The sequence below is a fragment of the Branchiostoma belcheri genome, unplaced genomic scaffold (genome assembly GCF_001625305.1).
Source record: "Branchiostoma belcheri isolate BF01 breed outbred unplaced genomic scaffold, Haploidv18h27 scaffold11, whole genome shotgun sequence".
NCBI lineage: Eukaryota > Metazoa > Chordata > Leptocardii > Amphioxiformes > Branchiostomatidae > Branchiostoma > Branchiostoma belcheri.
The window spans coordinates 3,435,930-3,447,451 of record NW_017802491.1 but is presented as its reverse complement, the minus strand read 5'-3'; the positions used below and the strand labels follow the sequence as shown (position 1 = coordinate 3,447,451).

Below are 11,522 nucleotides of genomic sequence, written 5' to 3'. Positions count from 1 at the left end.
GGAAATCCACCATTGATTTCTTTCAGATTCAAGACGAGATTCCCTGCATGAAAAGAAATTACCGTGCTCCTTAGTTGTACACAGGTGCATGTATTCCATACAGATTAGACTGATGCTGTAGGCCCTTGAAGAGATTAAGGGCTCCTTTGCCCAGGGGCATGATTAAGTCTTCGGCTCAGGAGCAGCACTGAAAGGAAGCAGTTCCAAGCTGCTTTAGTCCCAACATTTGACATTTGTGTTTTCCTGGTTTTCTTTTAGCAGTTAGCCATGTTTGAGTAGTTGCAAGGTCACTTAAAAGCTGTGGGCCATTTAGGATTTACTTGTTAGAAAGACCTTTAAAATGCTGGTTCAGCTGTCCAATCCCACCCTCCACTTGGGGTAGAGTTTCACCCAAGGACCTGTTTGTGACTGGGATATCTTGGAGCGGCTTTGAGTTTGTTTGTGTCTGGGTTGTATGTTGGTACGGTCTTGAGAAATGGGATGGGTACAGGGTCATGGCAGGAAAGAGAAATCAACTTGCCAGATTAAAATGTTGCCTGATCTCCTCCACTAGACTTCACAGAACTAATTGGCCCTCGCTCCATGGAGGTCATGCCGGGAGCTCCTACAGCTGAGTGCTGTATTGATCGTGTAGGGCTTAAACAGGGGAGAATAAAACCTTCCTGCAGATATATGGGGAACAGGTCAACTCTAGTCCTTTGAAGACAAAAAAGATAAATAAGCACCAGAGCAATAAAGATTGAACAGCTAGTCATCATCAGTTGGCAAATGGAAAACCTTCTATTAATCTCAAGCAGTGTGGATTGATTTCTTCGTACATTGAGTCTTAACCTTCTACCTACAGCGCAGAGTTAAAACCAAAAGGCTGTCTTGGCAAGGATAAGATTAAGCAGCTAAAAGCAATGTACCCAAGGAAAAATAATGTAGATTTGATTAGATGTACACATGTATTTTAGTTTACAAAATTTTGAACAAAACCCAAAATTTTGTGTGGGGGGGATATTTATACCCCTGAGGGCCTTTAGCCCAACCATCCTTGGAGCTTTTGAAATTTTCAAAACGTAACCCCATGAAATGCTATTTTATGGTGCAAATTTTGCTGATATGCATGTAGTATGTATTAGGTCTCATTTACTTTGTACCATTAAATCTTTGTACCATTTTGCACCTCCCAGTGCTAAAGGTACACATTTACTGTTCATGTTCATGTATGTTCCCAAAATATATGGTTGCACCTTCTCATTTACAAACATGCATTTACATCTAGCTAATAACAGTAACTCTCCTTATGTTTTCCACATACAGCTTTTGTGATCTACAACTTCCTGAGCCTGTGTTACGAGTACCTGGGAGGGGAGAGTCAGATCATGTCTGAGATACGAGGCAAGCCTATCGAGTAAGTACACTTAGCCATGATTTATAAGTAGTTTGTCAGGCTATGTTTCCATTAAGCTAGGAAATTGAGCCGTACAATATGCCCCTGCAAGATATGAGACAGTGTTGATGGCTATGTGTCATGATTCTGATATTGCAATTTTGCTGAAGTTGTTGGAGGTAACTTGTATGCTGTTATTATAGAGCAATTGTGCCGTGTTGTATCTCCTGAAGGACTGAACATCATCATGAGAAATGGGTGATTGTGCAACCAATTTCACCAGTATGTACAAGGGTCACAGAGGCTAGTATATTATATGTGAATTTTAATCTGAATGATCAGGTACCTCCATTTTGAGGCCAATGTAATAGTTTGCTCGCTGCTTACGTCAAAACACAAATTCCATTGACTGGAGAGTCTCTAACCTCGTTGAAAAGCTGGAGAGATTGCAAACCTTGTAGTTGTGATTTATTCAATGTGTGCCTAGGAATTAAGTATTGAGTGTTCTTAGATCTTTTATGCTACAAACCTCATAGTGTTGTTTGCAGTCAGTCCCATGTACATTTGTATGGTTGAACCCATATCTTACATGGCCCCCTTATGGTCTCCTCAGGTCCAGTTTTTTCTACTGCACATGTTGCCTAGCAGGCAGACAGTACACCATCGGATTCTTGCGCTTCTGTAAACAGGTAAGAACATCTGGTAGGGTAACCATAGTGACCATCAGGGGCTTGGAACAACATGTCAGAAGTTGCTGCATGATATCCTTTGTAATGCATTTTTTAACTGGATATCATACATAGCTTACTTATTTAGGCCTACTGCTCATTCCTGGGCACACAGGCCAAAGACCTGAGTTCATGCACTAAGGAAATTGCCATTGCCTTCTGCCTAACTAATTCACTTAGTATTTTGAAAAAGGGATGCCACTATTTTTTTACCACCACTTTGAATAATTCTTTCTTTACAAACAGAATTCGGCAAAGGTTGCACCAAATTGGCAGTGCCTTATGATGTCATTTCTCTTAGTAATACATTGCTCTTGTGTGCTTTTGAAAGAAGGGAAGCAGTATTCATGTGGATTTATAAAACATGTTGGTTTTCATGCATGGCTGGTCACCTAATGTAGCAGAAAATTGTGCATGAATATGATCTGTGGTGCTTCACATGTTCCCACACTAACGTTTGTCCATCCCACTTGTCTGTCCCACAGGCCACCCTGCAGTTCTGCATTGTGAAGCCTGTCATGGCCATCCTCACCATCATCCTACAGTCATTCGGCCTCTACCAGGACGGAAACTTCTCGTAAGTTCTCACTCTGATCACAATAGCTGCCTTTTTTGCATCCATGCTGTGTTGTGTTTTGTTGTGTTGTGTTGTGTTGTGTTGTGTTGTAAGGTTCTGACGATTTCAGTATTGGTTGACATCATTTGACGCCGAGGACTTTAAGACTAGTTTCACAAGGAACTTATGTCTTAAAATCATAGTGAAATGAATATCTTTAAAATTCAAGTAAAAGATGTTTGTTGAATTTCAACATTCCCCAGTTGAAGTAGCCTTTTGGCACCAAATTTGTATTCATTACAGGGTTGGGGAGCAGGGAGAAGGTTAAACAACATTATATGATATTTTATAATAACACCTCCTGATCTGTTATTACAGGCCGACCAGTGGGTACCTGTACATCACCATCATCTACAACATCTCCATCAGCCTGGCCCTGTATGCGCTCTTCCTCTTCTACTTCGCCACCAAGGACCTGCTGGCCATGTACGACCCTCTGCTCAAGTTCTTCACCATCAAGGCTGTCATCTTCCTCTCCTTCTGGCAATGTAAGTCAATCACCAGGGTGACAGTTCTAAATCTAACTTCTTATTTCACCACAAGGATTGGAGTGTTGTTTTTGGCTTGTCTTTGTTTCTGCAGTGCCGTCATGTTCTGCCAAAAGGTACTCACCATCTTATGAGTGGGTAAAGTCTGCCATTGCTTTTTTTTTTTACAGCACAAGCTGCATGTTATATAAATACTGTACAGTTAGGGAAGCTTGTGCACCTTTTAGTTGTGAGTGAGAATCTTCTCACTGATTGTTGTAGTTGCCTAACTTTGCATGTCGAAGGCAAATAGAAAACATCAGAGGAGCACTGCTACTAATGCCTGAAGTAGATCTTGTGTATATGTATTTGACTACAGTATATGTATCTGTATGTGATATTTCTTGATGATATGTACAGATTGGTACATTGAAACCAATTACAAAAAGACTGGAGTCAAGGGAGGGTGTTCCTCTGGAGAAATGAGATAAACAGATAGATCAGTTTTTCACTTGAAATTCATGAGTATGTTTTGGTCGTACAGCTGTCCTGCTGGCCATCTTTGAGACTGTGGACATCATCAGCCCCATCTACTCGGAGAACGGGAAGGAGCGCATCGGGACCGGCACCGTGGCCGCCGGCTGGCAGAACTTCTTCATCTGCATCGAGATGTTCTTTGCCGCCATCGCGCTACGCTATGCCTTCCCTCACAATGTGAGTACCCTGCTTCGGGATGTGAAACAGTTTCTGCTTTTTGTAGGATGACATCTAATTTGCTCTTTGAAACATTACAAAAAGTTTTTATCCTAATGCAAATCTATTACCAGGAAAGAAGTAGTTTTCATCATCTCGCAATGAAGTGGTTGCAAGTTGATGCCTTCCTGGATGTGAAGTGAATGTAACAAGAACACACTATCTTCTGTCCCTTGTAATTTGATTATGGCTGTCATGCTTGCATAATGTCAAATATTCCAGCCCAACTAACCTGCGTACAAATGTGCCTGTATTCTGTAGGTGTACACAGATGACCAACATGACCTTGAGCGCCGAGAGCCCATGAAGAGTATCTCCAGCAGTCTGCGTGACACCATGAACCCCAACGACGTGATCCAGGACACTGTGCACAACTTCTCGCCGGCCTACCAGCAGTACACGCAGCAGAGCACCTCCGACAAGGAACTGGACAAGCCTCGCAACGGCGGCCACTTCGGGCGCTCCTCGTCCACCAACGAGAAGACAATGCTGCTCAGCTCGGACGACGAGTTATAGACGCGGCGGAGGCTGAGTGACGCTGCAATGCCTTCCCTGTTGTATCTTGATAAGGAGGTGTTCAGATGACAAACACATCACTGCAGTTGGGATGTTGTTGGATTCTTTTAGAAGGTACTTTTCATGGGCCAAGAGAAACTATGAGCCTAGATGTAATTCTATTGGTTTGTTTGTCTCATTGTTTTAATGATTGTTGATATTTAGAACTAGTACAGAAAGGTGGCTGGGAATGATACATTATAGCTACATATAACATGGCTAGGAACTAAGAACAGAGATGAACATGTGCATACATGTTGACATATATGTATGCTATCACTGTTTAAAAGGGATAGTAGTCCTTAATAGAAGAAAATTTTGTTGCAAAAAAAATTATGGTCCAATTATTGTTCCATTGCTGTTGAGTGAGTAAGACATCATCAGAGGCTCAATGCTTATTGCAGTATCACTGAAAGTAAAATAGTATGAAACCACCTGATTGCCAGCTGGGAGTCTGTGGTTAACCATCCCATGCTAAGGTAGCCTTTGGCTACATGTTGTACTCGTCAAGGGATAAGGGAGTACTGACATGGTGAAGTGCCACACATACATGTAGGAGGTGTGGAGGTGGTTAGGCTCCTTAGTCTTACATCTATTTTCCAAAGTCAATTTGTCAAGCCAAATGCTCAAAGAAGCAGAAATGTTTTGAGACCATTTATAACGGGTGGTGTACATGTAGCAATTGGAAATCATTGTCATGTCAGTGATGAATCCTTTAACTTAGGCTTCATCAGTATGTGCATTGCTTTAGATCATGGGTAGTCAATTCTTCTTCACACAGAAAAGGCTGGTTGTAATCAGAAAAAGTTTTTGAGAATATCCGCAGTAAAAGTACCCAAAGTTCTGTAGAGCATGCACAAACAGTCAGTTTACATTGTATTTTTTTATGGTAGGATATGTCATACACTTCAGTCATATTAAGTCTGAATACCAGTGCTACAGGAAATATGATGCTGTTTGATAATGGCCAGTGGGAATGTGCTATGTTCCTGGGTGCAGAGGTGCACCAGTATTGATGTACACAAGTAAATGCAGCCACATTTGTTCTAGTGTGCTTTGGTGCAGTTATGAAGACGTAGTATGATTTGAGTGGGATCAATTTGCTTCTACGTGTTGATGCTGTACAGTTGTTTTAAATGTTTTAGTGAAGGGATGTTTTTAAGCTTTAGTCTAGAAACTCTGCCAAAGTAATGTTAGTGGTTAGTTTGCTCCAAGTATGTTGTGAAGTACTCAGTGCAGTTGACTTTAAAATGCAGGACCAAAACTAACATTCCTTAACTACAACTATCTTTACCTCAACCTTGCACTAAGCTCGTGGAAATATATTGCTGCAAGACAATGGTTTAGTTTTGTTTGTTTGGTTTGGTTTCAAAATAGTGTAACAGTTGTTTTGATCATAATGATTTGCTTGTAACATCTGCTTGATCATGACATCATGTACCACACATTGTAGGTCAATTTGCTTCACAGATTTACTGTGGAAAACATATACTGGGTAACAGTCTTGGTAAATGCCAGTGCAAGTTAAGTGAACATACTGTAATTTATTACTAAGGGGCTTCTGTACCAGTACTGATTGTAAAACGTTCAGCTACAGTTAACTGTACTTACTTTGAAATATAGTGAGATTCTGTTGTACAACTTAGAAGTGACTGCTAAATTGTTATGCCACTGGTATTATGTGCCTAGGCATTACAATCTATATTCAAGCAAAGTGTTGTATTACTATTAGTAAGTTGAGAAATGAATGCCTGTTCCTTGGTATGGCATCAGTATAGTAGCAAGCCCCAAATGACGTATGTTACCTAACATTAAACTGTTCCATGCAGGGGCACTATACTCATGTATAGCGAGTACACAACTGTGTGCTCCCTTCTTTCGATAAACATATCCCTGGTCCCCCACTGTACTTAATGTATGCAGTGTAGAATGTAAACTTGTACATAGTTAGTTGGTGCACTTTTTGCAGACTGTATTTTCTCCCTTGTATAGATGTAAGCAGCTGTTGGAGATCTACTATCTCTTACAAAGACCAAATTTTACATTATAACCAATGGCTCTGATGTACCAAGTCCTATATGATGTAAGAACCAAACATTAACACAAGATGATGCACTGTATACAGACCTCATGATCCAGGGCTTGAAATACTGGGTGCATATGCACCTTAGTGCAGGTAAAACTGCAGCTGTGCCGGTACAGTTTCTGATGTCAGGGTGCACCTAATCTGAGCTGGCCCATGTGCTGGGTTCATATACAAATGTAGGTGTATGCAGATTTTTATTTGCTCCATTCACTTTAACCACCTATGAAGTATAAAAGAAATAATGGCAATGGTTTGTGAACAGTTTTAGTATGATCCATACTTCCCAAAGTGTGAGTGGTGCAGGTAAAATTTGTCAGGTACAGGTAATTTTCAATGTTACCTGCACCAGTGCAGGTATGCAGAAAAAAGTATTTTGAGCCCTGTGATCTGATCCAGACCCGCCGAGTTATGTGTACATGTTATATCCTTGACTGGCATCAAGCATTTACTGTTAAATTAGTGCTGAAAACGGGACTCTAGTGATATAAACTGTTTTGTTTGTTTGTTTGTTGGGTACTTGTTAGTGTAATTGTCGCTGTGCTTTGGTACCCAATTATGATACTGTGATGTGAAAGATATATGCGGATTGTATTGATTTATGTACAGTGATTATAATTGCAACCAAATCCTTATTTATATGGTAATTTGTACTGTTTTGTATTGATGGTATTTTGTTGTACACATGTTACTAGTATGTGATTAGAATGAGTCCTAAGATATGTGATTGTTACTGTCAGGGTTATTTTTATCTTCCAGAAGATGCTAAAGGTCCTTTGGAAGAGAAGAAATGGGAAGTTACTAGGTTAATATTATCCAACAGAACTTCAGAGAATTAAATGTGCAAAAAAAACTCCAAACAAGTTGAGTCGTACATGTTTGTGGCTTCAAATACTAGCTTGTACATAATATAGTCTTAACACTTTTACAGACCCCATGAACAGGTAGGTGGCCATGAAATGCATTGAATTCCAAAACCAAATTGGTGGGGTGCCTGTCGTCCTGCAACATTCCGTTGGGTGGCGCTGCGTCCACTTTAAAGGAAATTTTTGGAGGTCCCTAACATTCAGCAATTTTGGGAGGTCCCTAATATTCAGAACTTTTAATAATTAGGGGGATTATACATACGGTTAAACATGGCGGTATGTTGCTTTTTCTCTCCTGATCCCTGCCTGTTTGGAAGTGATTGATAGTGCACGCTCTGCGCTTTGTTCTACTTCAATTGTCAAAATGATTCACGGACGTTCAACTCATCACTTCTTATCAGTGGTGCGAATGTCACTAATTAAGTGAGCTCCAATGGAGTAGACTATGGCGTGAATAATCGTTCTGTTTGACTCTATCTCTGGAAAAACATGGCTAGTAACTAAATGCGGAGGCAAAAGTTGTTCCACAGACGTATTGTAAAAGTTTGAACATTCTATGTTTGACCATTGAAACACTTTCGAATTCGACGCCGTTCATTATAAAACATTTTTTTTATCTCCGTGTGGTCTCTTTTCATAAATAAAGTGGTCAGAACGTACGACCTTACTTCGTAACGTTGAAGATACCGGTAACGTCTTTTAGTTGTGTATAAGACGAATAATGTTTTGATTCCGTAACTATCTATTGGCAATACTAGTGCGTATCAGTATAGGGTGTCCGTGTGTGCATGAGTGTCGCATGGGCACGTACGTTACAGATATCCCTTCAGAAGTACAGTCTGCATGACGCTGTGCCTAATCCCGGAATGGTGATATTGGAACAATGCCAGCAGCTCTGCGGTCTGTGGGAAGCCCTGGGACGTCCCTGGAGCGGCCGAACAAATGGATCAACTGCAAAATGTGCCCCTGTGCAAACGTGAGGAAACTACTACAGCATCCCGGGTGATAGCGGTGGAGCCATCCAGCAGCGGAAATATGATTTCATTGACATCACTAGTTTGCGCTAGGGCAGAGGCATCACCAAAGCTAAAGCATTCCTTCCTGTGAAATAATTATTCACTAAAGTTTAGTTCTGCCTTTGCTAACCCTTGTAATGATCTGTTTCGCCAGTGATTCATTGCCACAAAATACAAAGTTTCCCTGATGTTCGTATTTTTGTCTTCTCCAAAAGCTAGCTATATACAGTTGACTGTTATCGCGGATGGTAATCTGCTCCATTACCGCTTGACGTACGGTGGCTAATGGCAGGCTACAGTTCAGCTGGGTTTACTGATTGGCTGCAGTGGCTGATAACAAGAGAACGTTTACGTCTTTCAATACTGGAAATGAGAACCAAACCTTGATCTAAAAAGATGTCTCTCCTATGCACTGTATTATCTGTGGCTCTATATGGTCACCCTTCTACACGAGTACCTACTCAAGTGACTGGTTTACGTTCGTACGCCAGACGAACGCTTCTTTCTGACCTGATGTCGAGACGCTGTTGATGTATAAGCCATTCAGTCGATACATTTGTTTGAGAAATACTCGATAAAGTGTGCCAATGTTCACAATTTCTGTAAGTTTGGAATTTTTACTGTTGCATTCCGTTTTATCGTTTGTGTTAGCAGTACTGTGGCTGTCTTTCTCCCTGACATGATAATTCCATGTTCTAATTGTTGTCCCGCCAGTACTGATAACACAATGCAACCATCTCCTCAAGGTGTTAGTGAAGTAAAATGTATGATTAGAAGCGGGACAACATTTCCATTCAGGTGACCTTCTGGTCGTCCATGATGGATCACGATGTGCCCCTGATTGAGCTCCAAGGGGAACACGACCCAGTAATCTGGACTTTGTTTAATCCATCAAAAGGAGACCTGTATGAGGATAATGAGGTATTTACCCGTGAGGTAACTTTTCATGGCCATTTGGGAGAGGCGATTAGGGAAGAGAAAAAGTCTCACGTTGTCTGCACAAGTTCCACTGCGCCACCCAAGGCCAAGATAGATCGTTGACAAGAAATGATTAACTACCTGCTGCGCAACTCTAGAAACCCAGCATTAACTAGTAGACAATTGCCTGCAAAGGGGTCGCCCCGAAAGTTGTACGTATATACATAGCTTTTATCGGGAACTACTTGTTCAGGTTCCAAGCTTAGAACCATGCAGTTTTGTTAATTTGTAAAACGGTAAATATTACAAATCCCGTGAATGTCAGTCTTGTTTTATTTTCCTTTTTAGGTAGCGAGTGTAGATTCTTTGATTCTTTCAATGGGACATTATGGTATTCTCTGTGATTGATAGAAATACGTGGACTCAAGAGCATTCCTAGAGAGAGCTATGGAGTCTTTGTTTCATGTGAGGTCATCTTTTTGTCATGAAACAGTCGGGAAGACAGACTCACGTGGGACAACCTGACTCTACAAACAGCAGGCGTTCACACTGTGGACCAGTTGTGTCTGTGAAGACTGATCGCGAGGTTAACCGGAGCTGTCCTCTCTCCGTACCGCTCGTCTCATCATGAGTCGGCCCGTCCCTCCGCCATCTATCACCGACTGTTTAATCGAACCCAACGGCTTGATTGCCGGGTCCTGCTGATTCCTGGTGCCCAGTGGTGACATGAAGGTCTCAGATAGCGGTATACCGAATTTCATGCACATTTTTCTTGGAGCTCACCATATAAATTTTTTTACGTTGCTATGCACGACTACATGATTATTAGTACAGCGAGACGGTTAAAAATGGTTTGGAGTAATACCAGCAGTCGTGATAGCACTTTCATGAATAAGTATTGTGACTATGTTCGCCTGGCTAACCAAAGATCAACAAAGCTTTGAATGGTAAACTCTGCATTGACAAAAGGTCATGGTAGGAAGTCATGCGTCAGAAACACTTAAGTTTCTTTGCTATCTTCACGACAATTCCCTCCTTTTGCTGACCTTTGTTGCTCTTGTTTTCCAGCCTCATCAATCCTAGCCCGGTAGAAATAATCTCCTCGCCGAAATGAGTCCCTGGATGACAAATGGCACCGTTCAAACGATGTCTTCTTTATGAGCTTTCAATCACAACTGTAGCTTCCACTTGTGTCATTCAAACTTTGGCCTTTCGACCAAATTACTCACCGTTAAGTTATCCGTCTATTCATCATACCCGTTAAAAAGTGCCAGAGTGTGCTGGTTTCAGACCCTGAATAATTTGCACCAGTCTACTTGTGAACGGCAAACTTCTTAATCACTCATTCCCCTCACGTCATCACGGTACCTGTGTCAAAAGAATTGCCTTCAGGACATCGCTCTTATTTTACATCACAACCGACGTCGTTTTCAAAATCCTTCAGAGCGATTAGATGCCGTCCAGGCGGAGTATGATGTGTTAAAAAGAATAAGAAAATTGTTCCAGGCTTATCTCTCCGTTTTCATGAGCGTAATCCCTGGGCTTGGAACAGCGACGTTACAATAGCGTCTTGGCAGCTTCACTGCAGATGGTATCAAAAGCACTACTCATGCCTAAGGCACTGCCGCGTGCCATGTAAAGAAAGGAGATCTTCTAAAGAAGTGACATGGCTGTATTCAGATTCAGTGAGAGAATCATTTGAAGACTTGCCAGCTCTCATCTCGGATTCCAAAGGAATAGATCATAATTAATGCGAACTGTACTTTTTCAGAAATTCCGGGAAAGCCGGGAGACCGTGGAGAGTGTTCGTAATTGCAATCTAGCAGATTCTTGCTCAGCAGAAGCCTTTTATTTTGCTCATTACCGCTCTACCAAACTACCCACGGTGATCTCATTCGGCAGAGCTTACTGGAGCCGATCTCAGTCCGTTCATTCTCCATTTCTCCTCGCCCATTTTGTATTCTCAGGCGCACCTCGCACGGCAGGGGACACGGAACACACCGGTGCCGCCTTCTCCCTTATACCGCCCGTCCGTTACGAGCAATTGACGAAAGTAGAAAAAGTTTGGAGCGCTTCAGCCGCGTTGGAAAGTTTTGGTTCGATGGTTGAGAAGAGGAAGACGTGAGGAAAATACGTTATTGTCTG

At 41.7% G+C, this 11,522-nt stretch overlaps 1 protein-coding gene across 1 annotated transcript; it reads left to right on the top strand.

Moving 5' to 3' along the window:
* The first annotated feature begins 1,287 nt into the window (after positions 1 to 1,287).
* LOC109485434 (transmembrane protein 184B-like) lies at positions 1,288 to 7,440 on the top strand. Its single transcript, XM_019789044.1, has 6 exons — positions 1,288 to 1,396; positions 1,989 to 2,064; positions 2,589 to 2,680; positions 3,038 to 3,207; positions 3,731 to 3,900; positions 4,201 to 7,440. The coding sequence occupies exons 1-6, from the start codon at positions 1,368 to 1,370 to the stop codon at positions 4,453 to 4,455; spliced, it is 792 nt and encodes a 263-aa protein (XP_019644603.1). The 5' UTR covers positions 1,288 to 1,367; the 3' UTR covers positions 4,456 to 7,440.
* The last annotated feature ends 4,082 nt before the right edge of the window (positions 7,441 to 11,522 follow it).

What these genes read in the sequence shown, in the direction of transcription:
- LOC109485434 (XM_019789044.1), top strand. Translation starts at nt 1,368, where the DNA reads ATGTCTGAGATACGAGGCAAGCCTATCGA. An exon ending in TCTTGCGCTTCTGTAAACAG is followed by an intron (nt 2,065 to 2,588) that starts GTAAGAACATCT and finishes TCTGTCCCACAG; the next exon opens with GCCACCCTGCAGTTCTGCAT. An exon ending in TACCAGGACGGAAACTTCTC is followed by an intron (nt 2,681 to 3,037) that starts GTAAGTTCTCAC and finishes CTGTTATTACAG; the next exon opens with GCCGACCAGTGGGTACCTGT.